This window comes from Corvus cornix, chromosome 4, assembly GCF_000738735.6.
Source record: "Corvus cornix cornix isolate S_Up_H32 chromosome 4, ASM73873v5, whole genome shotgun sequence".
Taxonomy (NCBI): domain Eukaryota; kingdom Metazoa; phylum Chordata; class Aves; order Passeriformes; family Corvidae; genus Corvus; species Corvus cornix.
In genome coordinates this window covers 43,072,228-43,092,862 of record NC_046334.1, presented here as the reverse complement: position 1 = coordinate 43,092,862, position 20,635 = coordinate 43,072,228, and the positions used below count along the sequence as shown (strand labels likewise).

Sequence of the window (20,635 nt, the reverse complement as noted above, 5' to 3'; positions counted from 1 at the left end):
AGAAGAACAATTTCCACCTTTAAATTAGGTTCTGGACTCCTCTCCAACAGGCTCAAAACCACTTTACCCAATGTAGTTGAAAAGCTCAGTTTTGGAAGACAGAAAACCAGATTTTCAAGTACTGCATGTAGTATGGTAACTGGACAGAATCACCATCTAAAGTCCTATCCTTCTTCATACCAGTACAGAAAAAAAAATAGCAGTGATTTTGCAAAGACTAAGCCTTTTGAAAATTGAATCATACACAGAAGATTTGATCTGGATATTGGAAAAGGTCCACAAATCCTCTCACTCCCTCAGCAGTCATTATACGGATGGCACAGCAGCCGACTCTAGTTCAATGTGGAGAGCATTAAACCCATTCCAAGCTTCTCCATGAAGCAAACTGTATCCCATACACTGCCTCTCTAGTTAATAGCTGTTCAGAAGCAAGAAATACACAACTGTCAGTACACAGGGTGTGTTCCATAAAGTTACATTTAGGTGCTGGGGTTCTGCCCAGTACTTGACACAGTATTTGGCTGGCTGGCTACCTCAGAGCTTGTGTTGTGCTGCTGGTTTCCTGAGCCTCCCTATCTTGTGCACTGTTGCTGTATTACCGGAAAAATCTATAAAACACTTTTTTGGTTTGCAGAACCAAATCAAAGCCTTCCTCTGCATATCATGTACTAGGAAGGTATGTGTAGTAGTATCTACACTAACTAGAAATTATTTTAAGCAAGAGATTAAATTTCTAAAACAATTTACATTTCTTAAAAGCATTCAAAATAATTTCTTGACAAGCACAAGTAGAAACAACCTCACTTCTCTCCCTAAACTTACAGTCACAATTGTCTTACCCCCAAGCACCTTCTTTTCACATTCCTCATCCAAATTGTTAGCTTCCACAGGTCTTTCAAAACCCATGTGCGTCTGGTGTAAGCATTTTTCAAAGAAAAATCCTTGCTCAACATTTTCTCTCGTGGGAAGACGCAGGCTGGTAAAAACTTTCTCCCTCTCCTCCATTTTCTGGAAAGCCTTGTCTACACATGTTAAATTGGTGCTCACTTCTTTGATCAGTAAGACCAGATCAGCCTGAGTATTTAATCGAGCTTCCATTTCTTCTCTCACTCGCTGGATTTCCTCAAGCACAGCTCTTATATCCAAGTGACTGGACTTCACCTCTGCTTTGAGATCTTCTTTCACCTGTTGCTGGCTCCTCTGCAATGCTAACACCGTTCTGATTTCCTTCTGAGATGTTTCCACATCATGCTTTAGTGCCTTCTGCCCAGCCTGCATTGCCTCCTGGCTAGCTTTCACTTCTGCCAACAGAGCAGCGATGCACTCCATCCCGATCCCACAGGAGTCGCAGGACCTCTTCCAGTGTCACAGGTTCCAAGCAGTCAGGGACATTTGTGAGCCAGTATCAGATTTCCCCTGATAGCAAGCCAGCTAGCACATAGCCCTTGGTATGGTATCCTACCTCAATTTACAGCACCCTGCAGTGAAGGTACTAAGTAAAAGTCTTGTACAAGGTGAGCCAAAGGCACTACATAAAAGACTTCAACAAGCAGGGCCGTAGTCAGAGCTCCTTCTCAGGACTCAGCCAGAGCACTAATCAGTTTAATTGGCAGATTATGCCACACCTGAATTTTTTAAAATCTTTTGCTGACATCATTGTACGTGGGACGTCACCCCAAAAGCCACTCCCAAAAGTCATTTGATCTGTGCATCAATCAAAGTAGGCCTGGGCATCAGTAACCAGGTTTGTTGAAACGCAGCCAAACACTCCGCAAGAACGCAGTGGCCCTTCCTTTACGACACAAAGGCTCAAAGGAAGCCTGAATTGCCTGCAGGAGCTGAAAGCCAAACAGTTCAACAGTGCGTAGTTATTTTAATTGTATATTCAACAAGGTGATTATGCACCTGTCCTTCTGCTAATGTTTGCAGTGAGGGTTCAGGAGTACCTCTGTGGGCAGATTTGACATTGCACCACTCCCACTGAGTGCTCTCCTTATTCACACAGCAAGCAGTACTCTATTGGAAATCTCTGGAAGAACACAGTTCCTGAGGAAACCCTCTAATCCACAAACAATAGTTATCACAGCAATATGGGAAAACTGACTAATGAGATATTTTTGACAGGTTAAGGAAGCCAAGCCTTTTAGCTACCAGATCTGAGTGTTAACTTTTCTCTGTAAAAGCTAAGGCTTCTTACTTTTAAGCACAGAACTCCTAATAGGCCTAGGCTCCATGTGAAAACAGGCAGATTAGTGACACCAGGCTGACAGCTGTTGTGTTACACAGCTGTTTAATTACCCAATCACTGGGTTCAGTTTGGAAAAAATGACCAATACCATGTAGATCTTCATCTACAGAAGGTGTCAGTGTCTGCTTTCAAAGAGGTGTGCAAATACTCGGCACAACACCCAGCAGAACAGGAGTCAGACCACACAAGCAGGAGCTCAGGAGAACTTATACACCACACCTTTGGCCCTGTCATGACTCCAGGATGCTTTCAGAGGCAGTGGTGATCCCAGAGCAGAAACCTATGCTATTCCATCAAAAACTGTAATAACTACCATCAGCACTATTTTGGGCTGGGAAGCATCACGAGGAATGCCAATAGCCCATGCATGCACAGATCCAGGATTTCCAAATCACCACAGTGCTGCTGGCCAAAAAGCCAATCTGGGGAGTCCTGCCTTCAGTGAAAATGTACTGCTGACTTGCCAGTTTTCCTCCTACACTAGTCCAGGCACACTAATGGGACCAGGAAGATATCAGAGATGCACGCTCCACACAGAGCATCTCACAGCTTGCAAGTACTCCCCGACTGTTTTTCTGTCACAGCCCCTGGGGAACACAAAGTCGATGGTGGAATTTTTTTCCGAGTCTCTGTCTCACCTGCCAGAAGGCCAGACATGGACTTTCTGATGGGATTTCCCAGCACAGCTACAGGCCGCAGGTATAGTTTCTTCCCCCTTCGGCTCCTTGCCCCATTCATAGCTGAATAGTTATCCCAAGAGCTCCTAAGCATTATTATTCACACAGACCCACTAAAGACTAGTACACAGGTTGCAGAAGCCCAGTCTGAAGTCTCAACCCAGGTAACACCTTTGACAAAAGTTTTAGGTAGGTGAAGAGAGCCAGGTAAGAGCAGTAGCAGTACTTCTGCATCCCTGGATAAACAGCTGCAGTGACTCAGGTGAGCAGAATAAGTCTTCATTCCACCCTTCACCATATTTTAGTAGTTCCTAAAAATCTCACTTGGTGAACCATTTTCAAAGACCTTGTCAGACAGCAAAATCCATCTGAAATTATTTCCAAGTGGTTCCAACAGTTGTGATCCAGCTGGGAAACAGGTGAAAGGAAGGGTTTTCCCCGACTCATGGATGTAACCATCCAAGATCTAAATCTTCCTAAAAACTTTAGGCAGCAAACATGAATCCTGTGTTTATACTAAGATAAATAGCTCAAGTGCCATCCTACATGAGTTTCACTTTCTTATGATTTTAAAGGTATAGTTACGTAAAGCAGTGATTTCAGCTGAGTTAACAAAAAACAAAACAAAAAAAACCAAACCAAAACACACTCCACAAAAAAAGGTGTTGGGGTAAAATAAAGTTTCCAACTGATACCCCTCAGTTCCTCTGTAGTGGAACAGGTTCCTCCAGACACTGACTCAGAGCACAATCCAAACTACAACATCAGTGAGTGCTTGAGAGAAGCCTTTCTCTATAAGCTACATTGAAAGCCTGTCTGACGAAGCTCAGGTGACTAAATTAGGTACTGCAATTGTCATTCCTGTCCAACATCACCAAATCCAAAAGCTACAGCCTCCTTTCTACAAGTGTGTGCACCTAATTGCCGGGTCACTGAAGAAAACCTGTCTTTGGAAACTGGTCTCTTGCACTATATGAATACATTAATTCTATCCAGATTGCAGTCAGTGTGTTTGGTATCTTCCTCACTTACACTAAGATGGGCTGATTGATCATAAAGAATCTTCGGCAATTTATAAAGATCACCCTCTTGACACAGATTTCAGGCATATTTCCTTTACTTTTCTCCACCCTGGAAGATTCTTTAAAACCTTACCTAAAATTAAATTCATAGGTTAATACTACAAAGAAAATTTTAAGTCCACAGAAGTTGCTGCTACTCTGAATTTTACAACCTGACTCTCAACAGGAATACTTGATAGCTGATGACAGATGAAAAACATTTTATCAATGCACAGGTTTCCCAACCTAGAATTCATTGTCTCTGAATTACCCACTTCACCTGCTGTACATCAGCTTCTGCTCCAGCTAAGATGTCTCTATCCTTGATGCATCCCAAGTGTCTTAACATTTTCTCCTGTTTAGGAAAAAAATCCTGATTTCATAGACTAATGTGAATCAACCTTTGTCAAGGATTTCCTCCCAAAAGTACATTAAGGACTAGGGCAGAACTAAAAAGGACTTCATTTTTTTAAATAAAATCTGGTCTACTTTGTGTGGGATATGTTTGAGGTTTTTTGGAGGGCATTTTTTGTTTTTAAGGCATTTCTTTTGCATCACAGAAACCTTTGAGACAATTGCCAACCAGAAAACACAAAACACCCCTATTTCTACAGCTCTAATATTGCCTTCCCCCAATCACAATGTGTAGAAGCTATTTGAGCAATGCAACAGGAAGACCATTTGATCACACGGCTGTCATTTTAAAGTTTGCCTTGTGACAAGCTATGGCCATCAGGAGAGGACAACTTAAGAACATCCACGCAAATAAGGAAGCTGTTGGGTTTAATCTGTAGCAGTACATACAGTACCTTTGAGAGGATCTGGAAATTCAGCTAGCTGTAAATTACCACCCTAAATTCTTCCAAAACTCCTGCTCCAGGCTGTAACATAACCCAGGTCAGACAAAGACACAGGGAAAGCAGTCACAAAACTAAATTAATGGTGTCTGCAGAGGGCCTGGGAAGGCTGGACTTGGACAGAAGTCTTCGAACCCCCCCAGACCCTCCACAGCTTGGTCAACTGTAATTTTTGCCTGCATCCATCTTGGCAAGTGGTGAACACACACCTTCCTGCTGTGCCTCTCAGAGTCCAGGCTGGTAACTGTACAAACACAGACTCCCCTGAAGAAACGATGTTTTGCTTCTAAGCTCTGCCTCAGGCCTGTCTATATCAGCTGGTGCAGACAGTCCCAACTTGCTCTGTTCACACTTCAAGCATGCCAGTCATGAGCCAGTCAGTTCACAGCAAAGAGACTTCATTTTTCAGAGAGGTACTTGAATAATCTGCTCAACTGAAATGCTTAAGATGCTGTACCTCAGAAGCTTCTTTAGCTTTGGTCTTGTCTCAAAGCAACTGGATGAAGAGAAACAGCACTTCTCATCTTGCATCTCCCCCTGCATCAACATGATGTGAAGCCCAAGATGACAACTAAATGCTTCCTAAAGCAGTATGGCACCTCTCCCTTTCCTCTACTCTTACTGTAACCTCTTGAGTTTCCTTTGTTAATGTCTGGCACTAGCTCATGTCCAGGAACACCAGCTTATTTCAGCTGCCATCAAATCCCTTTCAAGTTGTTCTGAACAAACCAATCAACCACCAGAGAGGCTTTTAAAAATGATGTAAGAACTGAACAAAATTTAACTGCAAGCTGGTGAAACCTGACCTAGATGCTTAAATTGACTCAGCAGGAGTAAAACACACAGCAGAAATCTCTCTGCCTTTTTTTTTCTGCAGGGGTACAAAGGTTTTTCAGCACATATTTTTTAAACGCTGTACAGCCTGAAGGGGGAGTGCAGAGTCATCACATATTATTCCAGGCATTCAGTTTGAAGTACTGTTTCTGAAGTCTGTGTCTATGCTCATCCACTGACTTTATTACAGCACTGACTTCTAGCCTCAATGCAACATTTTAAATCCATCCCTTTTCACTCCCCACTTCTAGCCACAACTGGATATTATCTTTAGACACACGATAATGAAAAGGAAAGGGAAATCTCAGAAGTATGTATGTTCTTCTAAAATTGCACCATGGTTCCCATAACATTTTTTACCTTATGTACCACAGGTGTGTTTTACAGAAACACTAGTTGGGTTTTGAACATCTAATATACAAAGTGATTTTGTCTTTGCATTCACAATGTATTTTGCCAAGTTTACAGGAACTGTAATCTGTAGAACTGAATTAAGTTTTCATAGCTCAGTTGGTTAGAGCAGTTCTAATGATGCCAAGGTTGTGGGTTCAATCCCTCCACGGCCATTCACTTGGGAGCTGCACTCAGTGACCCTTTCCACCTCAGAATATTCTGCATAATTCTGTGTGATCTGGCTAGTGAATATAAAGCATGCATATGAGTCACATGTCTACTACAAAGATAAAAATACTAATAAGCCCACCATACATGCAGAGATGACCACAAACAAAACAAATTTGGAAAGCAATGCAATCTACAGAAAACAATTCTAACATGCACCAGCTAGACTGCCAGGGCATCAGGGTTGTCCTGGTTATTTTCCAAATAACCAAGGGTGATATTGATGCTTGATTTTTTTTTTTTAGCTTGTCTGAACTGGGACAAAGCCTAACACATGTCAGTTACCCATACAGTGCTACACACCACTGTCTGAGGGAAAAGAAAAGGAAGATGGCAGAACTAGTTTATCGTACTAGAAAGCCTAGAGTACGGGTGTTTTGATATGAGAGGGATCGACCATATCTACATTAATGAAACTACTTCATCCACCTTAAAAAAACCCCACTGTCATCCATTTTTAATGACAAAGATGACAAGATGGAAAGTAATTGCATGAGCATATTATGGTGTGCTGATGCTTTGGCCAATGAGCACTGAATTAAAGACTGAACTGTATCTCAATGTATTATCCTCAGTTTAGGTATCTGAATTCTGCTACATCAGTTCATCATATACACTACAGGCAACCTTAAATCTTTGAATTTCCTAACTTTACAATATACTGGAAGCTATACTTATTTTACATAAGGGGTTTATGTTTCAGTAAGTTTCTAGTTCAGGTATTTCCCTGAGTAGGCAAAGAAACATGTGAAGCAGTTCTCCTTTTTCTTATAGTTGCAGCTGTGCCTTGACATCCATGAAGTACACAACTTCCAAAAAAAAACCAAGCATGGAGTGATGTTGAAGACTGGTGTCTCTCCCTTCTGCTCCTATGTCCTCTGAGTCTGTTCTCTCCCTAACTCCTGTACAAAAAGTTGCTCCTTACTGTCTGGTGCCCTCTACTGCTTCATCACAAGTACAGAATATGGCACATTTCCCCCCTTCATTCTGCGGCTTCTGTCTACAAAATCAGGACCCAGAGTCACTGGGGACAGGGATCTCACCATGATTAGTTGATACTATTGGCAAACCCTTTCCAGATCCAATGAACTGCCTCCCCAGTACAAATCCTGATCCCTTAGTTTGTCCATATCCTTCTTGGATTCACTCAGAGAGTGTGTGTGCAAATTACAGAAAGGAGACTAGTACCAGACATGTGTAGAAAACCCTCACACAAGACCAGAGAACAGAACGATGTCAATACAGCCCTCTTCCTTTTCAAGCCTTTGCGAAGATCCCAACTCTCACACAGTTACCATGGGTGAAATGGCTGAAACACTGCCAGAAAGGAGGAAGCCATTTAAGCTGCAACGCTTGAATGCATTCCTTCTTTAATACTGCAGTCCACCCTACCATGCTCAACATCAGGAATATAGGGCTGGTAGAAGCCTCCAGAAACCATTTACATCACTCCTTGTAAACACTACCTAGACACAAAAGGCATTTATTTCACCACACTGCTCAACTGTTTTAAGTCTTATCACAGAACACCTTGCTGCATTTTTTTCACTATACGTTTTCTTCCACATGAAGCCCAACCTGATTTCACACAGATTAAGTCACTGACTTTAGTCTCTCTTCACACCACATTTCACACAGATACTAACAGGTTAGCTGAGTTTTCTCTTCTGCTCTCACACATGCAGAGCAGTATCCTATGTCCTGGAAAGTCAGATGTGAGAACAGCTTAACTATTTTTCAACTACTTTTTAACATGATTCCTTCCAAAAGAGCTGGCAAGCATTTTAAGTTATGCTAGGGATAAACATAAAACAAATGGGAGAGACACTGTTACTTACAAATCCAAGTAAGAGAAGTTCACAGACTTAAATTTTTCCATCATAAATAAAATCTATATCTACATACAAAACTTGGCTTCAAAAACCCAAGAAAGAACTAAGAAGAACTCCAAACAGGAGTCTTACAGCATATACAATTAAGATTTTAAGTTTGCAAACTAATTTCTGCTCACGTACTATAGAGGTCTACTTTACTGCAGTAAAGGCAAAAAAAACCAACAAACCATCAACCCAGAATGAATTTGGAATTTTGACTGAATGACTGAACTGCACTTTGCCATGCTGAAGTAGAAGCAGGCACCATTGACAATTCCTTCTTCACAACCAACATATTAGTGTTAATGGTCAGAACATATATTAGCTCAGACTAATGTTAGATTCAAGAACTTGATTTTTTTTTTCTCAGCTACTGAAAGTCCTTCAGAGACGAGGATATGTAAGGCTTAGTAATTTCCAAGGGACCATAATCTCCCCTTGAAAACAACTGTACCAAATAGAGACTTGGAAAATACATTTTTGACCACAAGACTAGCACATTAATATGCAACATTTTTTCTTGTGCAGTATCTGCTCCTATCTTGGATAGAGAAGACAGAATGGTTTTTAGTTTGAACTCAGAAGCTATTTATTTAATCACACTAGTGTGAGCTGATGTTATATGACTCTAACAAATGTCACTGACTTAACTATGGCACTGAAATCCTGCCTAAAGGATATTATGGAAGAAAAAGTAGGGCAGACAGTGGGAATTTAAAGAGCCTCCAGAGCCTTGCCTGTAGTTTGCATTACTGTCTTTGTGCCAAAAGTGTTTCTGAAGCTGAAACACAGCTTCCTGTGTTTATGAAACTCTACAGCCATTTAAAAACAAATTCAGATTATAATAAAATTCACTGATAATGCTCTTTAAAAAGCAAAGTGATAGCACTTCTAAGCATGTAGGAAGCACTATTATCAGTGCTAAGTTATCCAATATAATCATAATTTACCTACTAAAAGATCACAAAAAAGTTCAATTCTAACATGCTCCTCATAAAATTGATGGCCGCAGTTTGCGATTTCAAGTTACAAAACAAATAGCTAGCATCCAAATTCTCTATTTTGGTGCATATACAGAGCCACTTAGGTAAAAGAAGTCACAAATTTCTGAGTATAAAGAAGAGTATAAACCAACTCAGAGACAATGCTAGGACACGAATTTTTTCCAAGGGTGTAAAAAAAAAACCAAAAAAAACCCCAAAACAGTGATGATATAGGCATGATTAAGCTTATAGGCTGGAAATGAACTGAGAAAAGTAAAGTTTACAGTAACTGTTCAACTTCCCAAATCCCTTCAAGAATCAGTCCCAGCACTCTCAGGGGCTATGCAGAAAACGCTAATGCGGTGGTTTCAACATTGTTGACTATGGTATCACTCAATGACTTTGCTCCAATCATCATCTTGATTGGTTTTAATCACAGTTCAAAATGACAACCCAGCAGACTGCTCTTCCCCAGCTACACTGACCTCATTTGACGAGTTCAGGATCAGTCCCAGATCTGGTGTTTTCCCATGACTAAAAATAACCAAGCAATTACTTTACAAAAAGTGTTAAATCTGTACCGTCATTTCCACACAACAGGGCACAGACATACCATTAGCTTCTTGGCAGATGAATACCTAGGTATGACAAGATTACATAAGGGAAATTGCAATAAACTTTTCTGTATCTAAATAAAGGATTATCTATTTCTACATTGTTTCACAACTCAGTTAAGACTCTGAGTTACTCTAGATCAATACTGATTTTCTAAAGCACCAGAAATGTTTTCTGCATGTAATCACCCCCACTGCTCTGGTTCACACAAGTGAAAGTTGTTTTTCTAATTTAAAGTTTAAGCACTTGTGCTTTTCATCCTTTTGATTACACCTATCAGCACAATTAACATTAAGTAAAGTCCCTGCAGAATGAAAGAAAATTTAAGCTATCAAAATTAGAGATAAACTCACAACTTCAGGAAAATGAATTTAAGGAGGCAGCAGCATAGCATGTTTTAAGGAACACCAACGTAGTTGAACATGTGGCTAAAACTAAACTTGAAATGGTACTTTAAAGCTACCCTAGCAGTGAAAAACCATTTGCTGGTCAGCAGAATAGAACAGCACCTTAACAGAACCACTTCAGTTGCTGCTGATTAAAATCATCCATGTGAACTGAATCTTTCATGCTTCACTGCAAGTTCAAGACAGAAAATACCACACCTCAAGTGCCTCATACCAGCTCTAAGAGCTGCTGGAGCTCCACATTTTCAAAAGACACACAACATGCACTTATATAAATCTTGGCAGTCACCATATCAAGGAACTATTTATGTATTTCCTGTCATGTTAAGCAGTTTTCCTGCAATTAAACAGCAAAGATACCTCCTCAGGGACGTGCCTAGGACATTGCACACCATTGTTTCAGGAACAGCCTAAGTGCAACCTATCGGAGCTTATCTGAAAACATCTTGCCAAGCTGAAAACAAACCAGAGAACAACGGGCAGCATCCAGCACTTTCATTAGCTAAAAATATGTCTCCACCCTTTGAGAGGCACAAAGTCCTTCTGCTGCTTGCTGAGCAGCTAAAGGAATTCTCTTTCCAGGCACTCCTAACCAAACTGCACAACTGAAGACCATTTTGGCAAACGCTTCCTGACAGGTACCAGGGCTCCCCTTGAGGAGTGACTGCTTGTCATGCCTGCTGTGGAGACCAAGCAGTTCCTGTGGAGAAGTTTGAAACACTCAGTGTATCATTCCTTGCACTTCACGTTCCCCTGGGTCTCTTCTGTACAAGCTAACAAACTACAAAGATGGCAAGCAGATTTTTGCCTAACTGGGCGGCGGGCTGGGAGGAAGGGAGGGAAAGAAGACTACAGAAATTTTATTGCAGAGCTGATACCTCAGGTAACTGTGATTCACTGGGGTATACCTACAACTTACCACAAGGACCAAAACCCATATGTGAGGTTAATCCCTGAGAAAAATCTCCAAATATGAACACCTTTACTTGTGCCACTAACAAAGGCAGCAAGAAAAATATTCACTGCACTTTACACATGCATCTTGCCTTCCTTGACCTTAAATTCTAACTGAGTTCCCTCCTGAAATAAAGAAATACAGGTTTAATATGGTTATGCTACTCATTTCATATCAGGACCTTTTATCTTTTTAAATGGAAAAATGTCTTAACTTGGTGAGTTAAGCAGGTGGCAGATTGTACAGTAATATCTGTGGAAATAAGCAAGCAATATTATATTAGTTACACAACACAGCCATGATTATGGCTAAGAAAAGCAAATTTTTTCTAGTCTTCTGTTTTAATTGGAGTAGAATAAATTGCAACTGGCTTTATAAGAAAGTTCACTTATTCTTTTGCAGTAAACATTTCCAATAATCCTGTATTACCACTTAAAATGTCTGAAAAGGTTTAGCACAAACTCTATTCTTGTAATAAATACAAATGTAACATTTTTAATAGCTTAGATGCTTCTGATATAAGCAGTATCTGAGAGTCTGAAATTATTATTATTACAGAAGTTAAGCAATTAATGAGTACTATTTGTAATACTGTTACTTTTCTACTGAAGGACTTTTCTCTTTGAGAAAAGGATGAGCTTTCATTAAAAGAATTTCACCACAGATGTTCCCAGCCATTCTGTTTCCTGCCTAATGAGAAGTATTTCCACAACATCACATACAAACTGTTTACCCAAGGATCCTGAGGAAGATCTTTTACTTGCTATAAGTGTACAAGCAGCACACTACTATCATGACAAGAAGTAGGAAATATTAATTTAACCAAGAGTTGAACACAGGACCCCGAGTTATTAATGCCCTTGCTACAACTACTAGACATCAGTAAAGATTATACCAATGAAAGGTTCATAAATAGCAACTGTAAAGAAACATCATGTCCAGATACAACTCAGGTTATTTAAGGTGAGTTATTTCCACATCTGAGTATCTGGACAGCTAAATTATATGGGATTTTTTTTTTACACTATTTAAAGATGTAAGTTACACTACCAATACATTCATTTTCCAGAAGATCAAATGCTATTTTGTCATTCCTGTAGGAGAGAGAACAGAAACAATACTCCATGACCTAGAAAAGCAATGGGGAAGACCACTGTTGGTGGACATGGTTAGAAAGGTGCTGGTGACACACCTCTAACTTTTTTTGTTGTTAACAGTAACAACTTGTAACTTGTTACTGTTTAACAACACTATGCCAGCTAGCCAGCTTGACCAGTGCAGCCTTCACAGAATTTCTTTCTAGAAAACAAGCCAGGAGAGATAGGGTCTGCTTGCAAATAATTCTCCAAATAAGTTAGGTTTTAGAATGATATTGGGTGAAACAGTCAAGAGCTGTTTGAAACACCAATGTCCCTAAAGACATCAAGTCCATCACCTTTGGACCCAGGTTACTCCTATGAATTGCAATACTGAGAGATTATTATTTAAAATAAAAACAGTAGGGACGCTGCTTCACTATGTGACATTAAATTACTAGCAAATCTCTATAAACGGAAATCACCTCTTCTTGCCACTCATGGCAATGAGAGTGGTAGGTGTAGTCCCAATCTACATATTACTTAACATACAGTGAAATTAACTGGAGATGGAAGAAACTCTATTCTCCTTCACACATCAGAGTTTTCTGTGCCAGCAAAGAAAGAAGGGTAACACAAAACAGTGAGACAATTGGCTGCAAATACTCAAAATGTTGCATTCTACCACTGAAATTCCATGGTATGTTCCTCAAAAAAACCCTATAGCTGTATGTTTTAGAAAGTTCAGATTAGAAGGGTTGAGTAAGTAGTAATACTTCATTTGTCTTAATGCTGCAAGCCATTTCTACCATGGTAACAGATTCATTCGCACAAACTGCAAAACTGGAAGAGGCAGCTTTTAGAAGTTTAAGCCTTGTTTTAGCACACTGGAAATCCCCTGAAGCAATTTAAAAGCTATTCAAGTTTTTAAGTGTAAGTGGAGCTGCCTGTCATTTTCAAACCCTAACCTACTTCACAGCAACAGAACTTGCAGCCAGACCCTATTAGACACGTCAAGTGGGAAAAAAAGCACACTTAGAATATGCAGTGGTATTCACAGAGATTATTTGTTATGTCCTTTATATTTACTCTCCAATTAACTTTTCTTCTATGAAGTTGAGCTTGAATAAACAATTCTATTTCATATTGACAAATACCTGAGGCATCCTGCATATATAATTAATCCCTTTAAGTGAATAACAAAATCCAACATCACTTGCTACAGTGGAGTAGAACACAAGTTGCCAAGCATATGCTTTTCAGCAGCACACCAGTTGTTCTGTCTCCAGATTTTTTTGGGGCAAAGCTCCTCATTTCAGTTAATTTTCATACTTCATTAAATATATGCACAGGTTAAGTGTTAACATCACATAGAAGCGACTCTGTTTTGACTCTGGCATGTTTTCTGTTGGGTTGGGGGGGTTCTTTTGTTGTTTGGGGGGGGTTTGGCAGATCATTTCTGCTACTGAAACTTCCTTTGAAAATACTAGTGCTATCTTCATTTTATAGCTACTGTAAACGCATCCATTGCATGAGACTTGCATACAGTACAAACTGTACTTACAGACCCCAAAACACAGAGCCAAGACACCTGAAAATAAAATCGCTATTTAGTTATCATGTACATGTCTACTGAAGCCATGACCTATTAAGACTGGAATCAGGCACATCAGGCAGGTCATTTAGTACCCAGTCTTAAATAGATTAAGTCAGGAGCAGAATCTCATTGACTTAAACAGGAACACGATTAAATTCAAAATCCTCCATGACGAATGGTTTCCAGCTATTCAACTTCCTTTGCTCAGAACAGATACGCTGGCTTTACTTCAGAACTATTTTTTTCCTTGGTGGGTGACATAAATATTTAACATACTTGTCCTGTATAAAATTTCTTCAGCAGACTTCTAGATTTAGAATACTTAATAGGATTCAGTGTGTTGGGTATCTTTCTATGCCACTGTAGTGGCAGACATTAACCAGTACTTCACTTATTCTTTAGGGGGATGGGAAAAAAGCTGTGTGAACAGTTAAGCAACTCATAACACCTCAGGCTTTCAGAATCCTTTTTTAAGAGCACTGCTTTACAACCCACAGAAGTAATTTTATAGTTCCCAATGTGATCTGAAGAACAACTCTGGGAAGAAGTTATTGAAAAAGATGTCAGCTGCTCAAATAAACATATCTATGATGTTTGCTTGCTATTAGCACGGAAATTTTTAAAACTGGTATTGCTGAAAAGACTTGTTTAGTAAGCAATGGAAGTCACCAGCAAGACAGGAGCACCAAGTGCAGTTTGCTTAAGGGAAGGAAAGAAAGAGGAAAAGCAGCAAGAAGGGCTGGATGAAAACATTTTGAGACAAAACAGTACACAAACCTTGACAAATTCTCAACAAAAAGCACAACAGCCTTTGACATCTATTTGCAAAGCCAGTTTCTTGTCTGGACTTTTATCTTTATACAAGAGAAAACATAAGCAACTCAAAATAACTATTTTGAGTAATTCATAAAAGAATGTCTTTCTCTCACAGTTTATACAGAACTGATGACCTACACAGAGATGATGATTTACTCTGTCACACCACTGATGCATGAAGAACATAAGAGCACTTTAGTCACTCTGGTAAAAATCCTAAATGGTTCAATAAAGGAAGCAAATATAGTATTTCATCACTGAAAGACTGTGGTTTCCACTCTCCTCTGCCATGTTTATGCAATTCTGAAGTGTTAAGATTTTCACAGTTACTTGCTACAAGTAAAGTTTTATAAGTCACAGGATGGATAAATAAATTATTTCCTGAAGGTTTCAGGATTTTGTTTTGCTGAAGAGGGCACCCATTACAAACAGCTAACAATGCAGGTATAGTATACTTCCAGTTGCTGAGAAAAATTATACTTTGATGTCTGCCTGCATTTAAGGAGAGAAGAAACTTCTGGGTATCATAACCTTGAAGCACTGTAGAGCACACAGTCATCAAAGTTAGACACAAGGCAACAAGCTGAAAGACCTTAAAAAACACTTTAAGTATTACGTAAATTTCACCTGGATTTATTCCATTCCTAGGGGGAAAAAAAACCTGATTTTATTTGACTTCCCCTGAATAGACTGCATGCTTATGCTGTAACATATCTGAATTACTCTAGGTACTTCAACACCTCCACATGGATGAGAATGCAAGTAGTGCAAACACATCCAGCCCAAGGATCCATGTAATGCTAAGTGCAATGACCAACTTAGAGTAATAGAAGAGCAGTGTAAACAACTTTATGTCCCCCCACACTCCATGTGAAGAAGCTGCATCGGGCTGCTGCGAAGTATCCTTGAGTCAGAATGAAAACCCAAGAACAAGTTCTATCCTCTTCCTCCCAACAGTGCTCACGTTCCAGCTTCACCAAATTACCGCACTGCAACTGTCAGGCAGGACATGGCAACAGAAGAATCCAACCTGACCTGTGCTCTAGATTACTTTAAAACTCTACATTTCAACAATTGCCACAAGTATCTCAAGGATGGTCTTCAGTCATAAAGGCAGCTGATCTATGCTATGATCAAAGGGAGCAAAGAATGAAATCCATGATAATGCTTATTAGAAGTGCAATCTACGTCAAAACCGGAATTCAGTATTGTTTACATAACACTCATACATATTCAAATTCCTACATGGACCCTGAAATTCCTTTCTGCAGTTACCCCTTCCCTTATTTATTGACACACTTCCTACTACTTATTGTGCCTATTGCTTATGTGACCTTGGAAAGAAGCCACATGTCATTTTTATCAAATTAAACCACTGCAAGAAAGACAGTCATATAGATGCTGCAAAATTAAATATGGCTCCTCCTGGCATTTAACAATAACAATAAAGAATAACCTTTTATGTTTGTGATATACACTGTCATTGCCTGATATACTGTTGCTGAGTTTTACAAACCTGAAATAATCACTAACAAGCTTTGATACATTCTGCTGTTTCAAAAACCGCAGTATTATCTATACATACTTGCATTCTCCACGACAGACTATGACCTGGTTTTCCTGTGCCCTACTTTTTTGGTATATTCAGCTCTAGCTAACTACTGGTCAGCTTTCTGCTAACATACTGACTTCCTACAAGACACAGGGACAGTAAAGCAGAAGCGGGAAAGCAGGCAAAAACCTCTCTAAGCTTCAATGCTGTACCATTAGTCTGTACATACTGTACATAGAGAAAACACACAGAAGGTCTTTTCAGCACTTCTTATTTAATGAATTGCTCCTTAACTAGAACACAGGGCTTGCAATCTATTTTACACGTTGTATTTCACAGAGACATCCTTCAGGCAGGTTTTGCTTTCACATCCACTCAAATGAAATTAAACCACAAATTGATTCTTACAATTGTAAAATTCTCTTGATACATGCATTGACACTTATTTTTCAAATAATTTTTTTTACAAATTTCAGTAGCACTTAATGAACATTTGGAAGACTGAACATTATCACCCCTCACCTTCTCTTAAAGGATTTTTGGTCCTGGAGTATGTGTTATGTAGAAATTTCACATTATTTATATAGTTACATGCACAAAGACACCCTCTACATAAGAATTTATGGCATCAAGGTATTTAAATCCTAGTTTAAAGCCAATGCAAGCAACCTGCAAACAGAAGCCTATATTGTACAGTTGGCCTGTATTATGTTCATAAATGAATTTATCGTCCCAGAAGAATTCCAAAGCTGGATTTACTTTGGCAAGGATAAGAAATGACAAGGCAAATGGTTTAAGCTGCCATGTGAAAAGACAGGACAATAAGGAAAGCTGACTGGTAGCACTGAACTCCAAAAAAATAAAAGCAGAAAGAGCGGTATTCAAGTGAGAGAGGAAATTCCTGAATGAAGAGCTTCTGCAAAACTAGCTTATGCAGCTGCTTGCTCCCCTCTAAGTAAAATGCAAGAAAATTACAAATAGTGCACTGGAGAAAATACTTATGTAACATGCAAGATGCTCTTGGGGTCTCTAGATGTCATATAGCTCAGCTCAAACAAACAAACAACTTCCAACCCTCAGCCCCAAAAAGACACATGTATGTCCTGGAATAAAGCTCACCTTCCCTTCCATAAATTTGCTTTATTTGCTTTTCCTGACACTGAAGATGAAAATCAGGTCAGATGCAGCTGAGAATTTTGTAAATTTTTTTGTTTGTTGTGTTTTTTGTGTGTGTATGAATTAAACACACACACAGAGTTGTCCTCAGTGTCTCAAAACTTTGTACCTTTTAGGTGTGTCTTGAAACAAGAGGCACAAAAGTTTGTTTGTTCCACTTGCAAATAAGATGTATTTAGCACAACATCTGTGATAAGAGATACCTACAGGTAAGTATTCAAGTATTTCCCACAGACAGAAAGCCACACCAAGACAGCCTGTATTCATTCCACTTCCCTCTCTGCTTTCCCCCTTGCACCCTATCAAGACACAGAAAACACAGTGCTCCCAGCAGATAATCATTAAAATTATTAGATAAATATTTAATATCACAGACTTCCTGATACTATTTTGGATTTGTGCACGGAAAAGAGCAAATCCCAATTTGCATTTCATAAACAGAAAAACCATCTTCCAAACAAGCAGCTCAGCACACATGCAGAGACTTAGAATATGAAACTACTTCGCTTAAAAGTCAGACTTCTGTCTGAAATTCAAAAACTTTCATGGCCAGTACAGTTCTTATTCACTAAAAATAAGATGCTGTTGAAGTAAACAAGATATTCACTCAACGCATGCTCTAATCACCATATTAAAAATACACAAACCTGTATGAAATATAACAGTGCTTTTCTTGTAGCCAGAAGGTAGACGAATGTTTCGAAGCAACCCCTTTGCTGTCAGCCTTATGCGCATGTTGGATAAGGAAAATTTCGGGGACCATAACATGTCTTCAGTGCAATGGGAAGACAAACAAGCAAGAAACAGCCTCCATGTACTCTCACATACTATGTTTTTAAATTGCTAGTGGCAGAAGTGAGCAATTCTTGCTAAAGAAAGCATGCTTGAAGAAATAATCAGGTCTTCATTCCTTTGCTGTTACTCCTTATGCACAGACAAGCAAAAAATCAGTAAAAGCAGATATCCACAATGTAAATGCTGCTGGCAGCTTCTCCTCACCAGATGTTCTGAAAACAAAGCTTGCCCTCAGAATAAAACCGACTTAGTGATTTCGAAAACCAACAGCCTCTGAATTGCATCACAGTACCGATGCTCAATCTGCTATGGGACTCCGTGGGCTGGGAACTGGAAAAGGAGAAGTGGGAGGAGGAGGATGAAGAGGGAGGAGGAGGAAGTGGGTGGTCTCACCAGCTGAATATATCATCCGGCAATGCCACAGTCCATATAATTTTTCTTTGGAGACTGTAAGAAACATTATTTGAATATTCCTGGAGGCATATTTCAGCTTTGCTCTCCAAAAATCTTTTCAGGGTGCACTTCTTAAAACTGTTTCTTTCAATCAAATATTATGTTAACATTTAAAGTGTTAACAAATCCAAAGACACATCTATTCTCTAAGAACAATTCAGTATTTGAGAGCTGCTTAAGGGAAATTCTGCTTAGCTTGGCAGCTCAACGCTGCAGATGCTTCCATTCATCATCAGAGGAGAAGGACTCAGGCATTAATTCATATTAAAACAGTTCTCTGCCAGCTGGGTTTTGAAGGCACCCAAACACTGAGGCAAATAAGCAGTGTTGTGGGAATTCTTACAAAATAGATGTTCTTCCCATCTTTGATTAGCCCTCATATAAAAAATTTCTTCTTGCTATTTAATGAGCTGAAAAGTTTTGCATATACTTTGGTGAAGTCAACTGCCATTAGTAAAAAAATTAAATTAAAAATAAATTTAGAAAATAAAGGAGTAAATCTTTTACAGATTAGAAAATGCCACACCTTTTATTTGAGACCATGGCTAGACATACATGCACTGGCCACCTTCCTGTGCAAAAAGAAACATTTCACTACTTTTCCTGAGGTCAGCAGCTGCTTTACTAGGCAGCCAGTGGAGCAGGGACCACCCACATACTCTCAGCCAGTGCTGGAGACAAGATACTAGCAGCTCATACTTCTTTGGGGTTGTTTGAAGAGCTAGCCTCCGCAGACTTTGTAACTCTTTGGAGACAACAACATTAGGTACTTTTTCATTGATTCTCCACTTCTACCACTTCAGCAAACCCCAGCCAATGTTGTCTAACATCTGTACCTTTGAACAGTTTTTCCACTTCCAGAAACAATTAACTGAACTTACTCCGAAGTAGGTATAAGCCAAATCAAGTATCACAGTGACAGGTGCCATTCCAGCAGTGCCTTACCTGTCCTCTTTACCTTCACAAATCTAGTTTTTATATTTTAATAGCATGTCTTACTTGCTCAAGATGCATAACACTTTAAATTCACAGTGCTTTTGTAACACATCAGCTAGAACTAAAAATAGCATGTTGTTGCTGTATCCGGGTATCTCTACCACCACACAGAACCCGGTGCAGTGACAGTGAAGCAGATGCTCACTGTATGTAGACCAAAAGAGCTGCAGCCCAGCACCTGTCGAGCCAACCTCCACAGCAGACTGTGTGAGAATACCCTGGCATGTTTTCAAAGGGGGTACCAAAATATTTATTTCCCAGAACAGTGATGAAACACCAACTCTGAAGTACTATAATACATCTTCAGTCCACACAAACCCATTCAAAATAAGCACAAAGACAGTAAATTAGGTTTTTTTGTTTGGTTCCCAGGGCAGCCTCTGCACACAGCAGGGCATGCATGTCATTACTGTGATAAAACCTCATCTATTTCTTCTAGTCTGAAGAGCTTTGGCACTAGCAATGCGTGTTCATCTATCTTTCCAACAGCCTGCAGTTCCAGACTCTTTCCTAATCCAATACTATTATCAAAGACATTGCCCCTTTCTTGGCTGCATTATTATGATGCCTGAAAACCACACTAAGCAGTAAACTAGAAGGCTTGTTACAGCACAGTACAGTAGACTTGTGTACTCACACATGCACAGTTCATTAGCACATCTCATCAAATATTAGCTCATTATTGTCAAATCCTTTCTTAATTAAGGCATTTTGAGATTTTGACTGGGCTTACAGACAGTCTTCAAACATCATTCAGCACCTAGCCACACCAGGTTTTACCCTTTTGCCAAGGCACCTACAAGAACTCCCTTTTATTATTTGCCTTCTGTTTCCACATTTCTCCATGGGAGAAACTGCCTTATGTAGTAAGTATTTTCTCATCTTCCCAATTTGATGCTCTCAAAAAGGTGGAAACAGTCCAATCAGGCTGAAAAACCCTCCAAACCACCACAAACTGACAAAACACATCCAAAAAACAACCCACCACTTCTCCCCATCCTTGCAATAGTGCTTAGGAGAAAGCTAAAGAACTCCTCATTAG

The 20,635-nt window shown here is 39.5% G+C and overlaps 1 protein-coding gene across 7 annotated transcripts in view; it reads right to left on the bottom strand.

Annotated features, from left to right (window-relative positions):
- Positions 1-20,635, bottom strand: part of MTUS1 (microtubule associated scaffold protein 1) — a 121,829-nt gene that overhangs the window by 35,202 nt on the left and 65,992 nt on the right. Inside the window, exon 1 of one of the 7 annotated variants that reach the window (XM_010401597.4) lies at positions 17,997-18,462. The exons of 5 other annotated variants lie outside the window; for them this stretch is intronic. In XM_010401597.4, the coding sequence (XP_010399899.1) occupies positions 17,997-18,117 (121 nt within the window). In that variant the 5' untranslated portion in view covers positions 18,118-18,462. Of the gene's footprint in view, positions 1-839; positions 1,594-17,996; positions 18,463-20,635 lie in introns of those variants that run through there. One more of the 7 variants, XM_010401595.4, reaches the window with a different exon arrangement.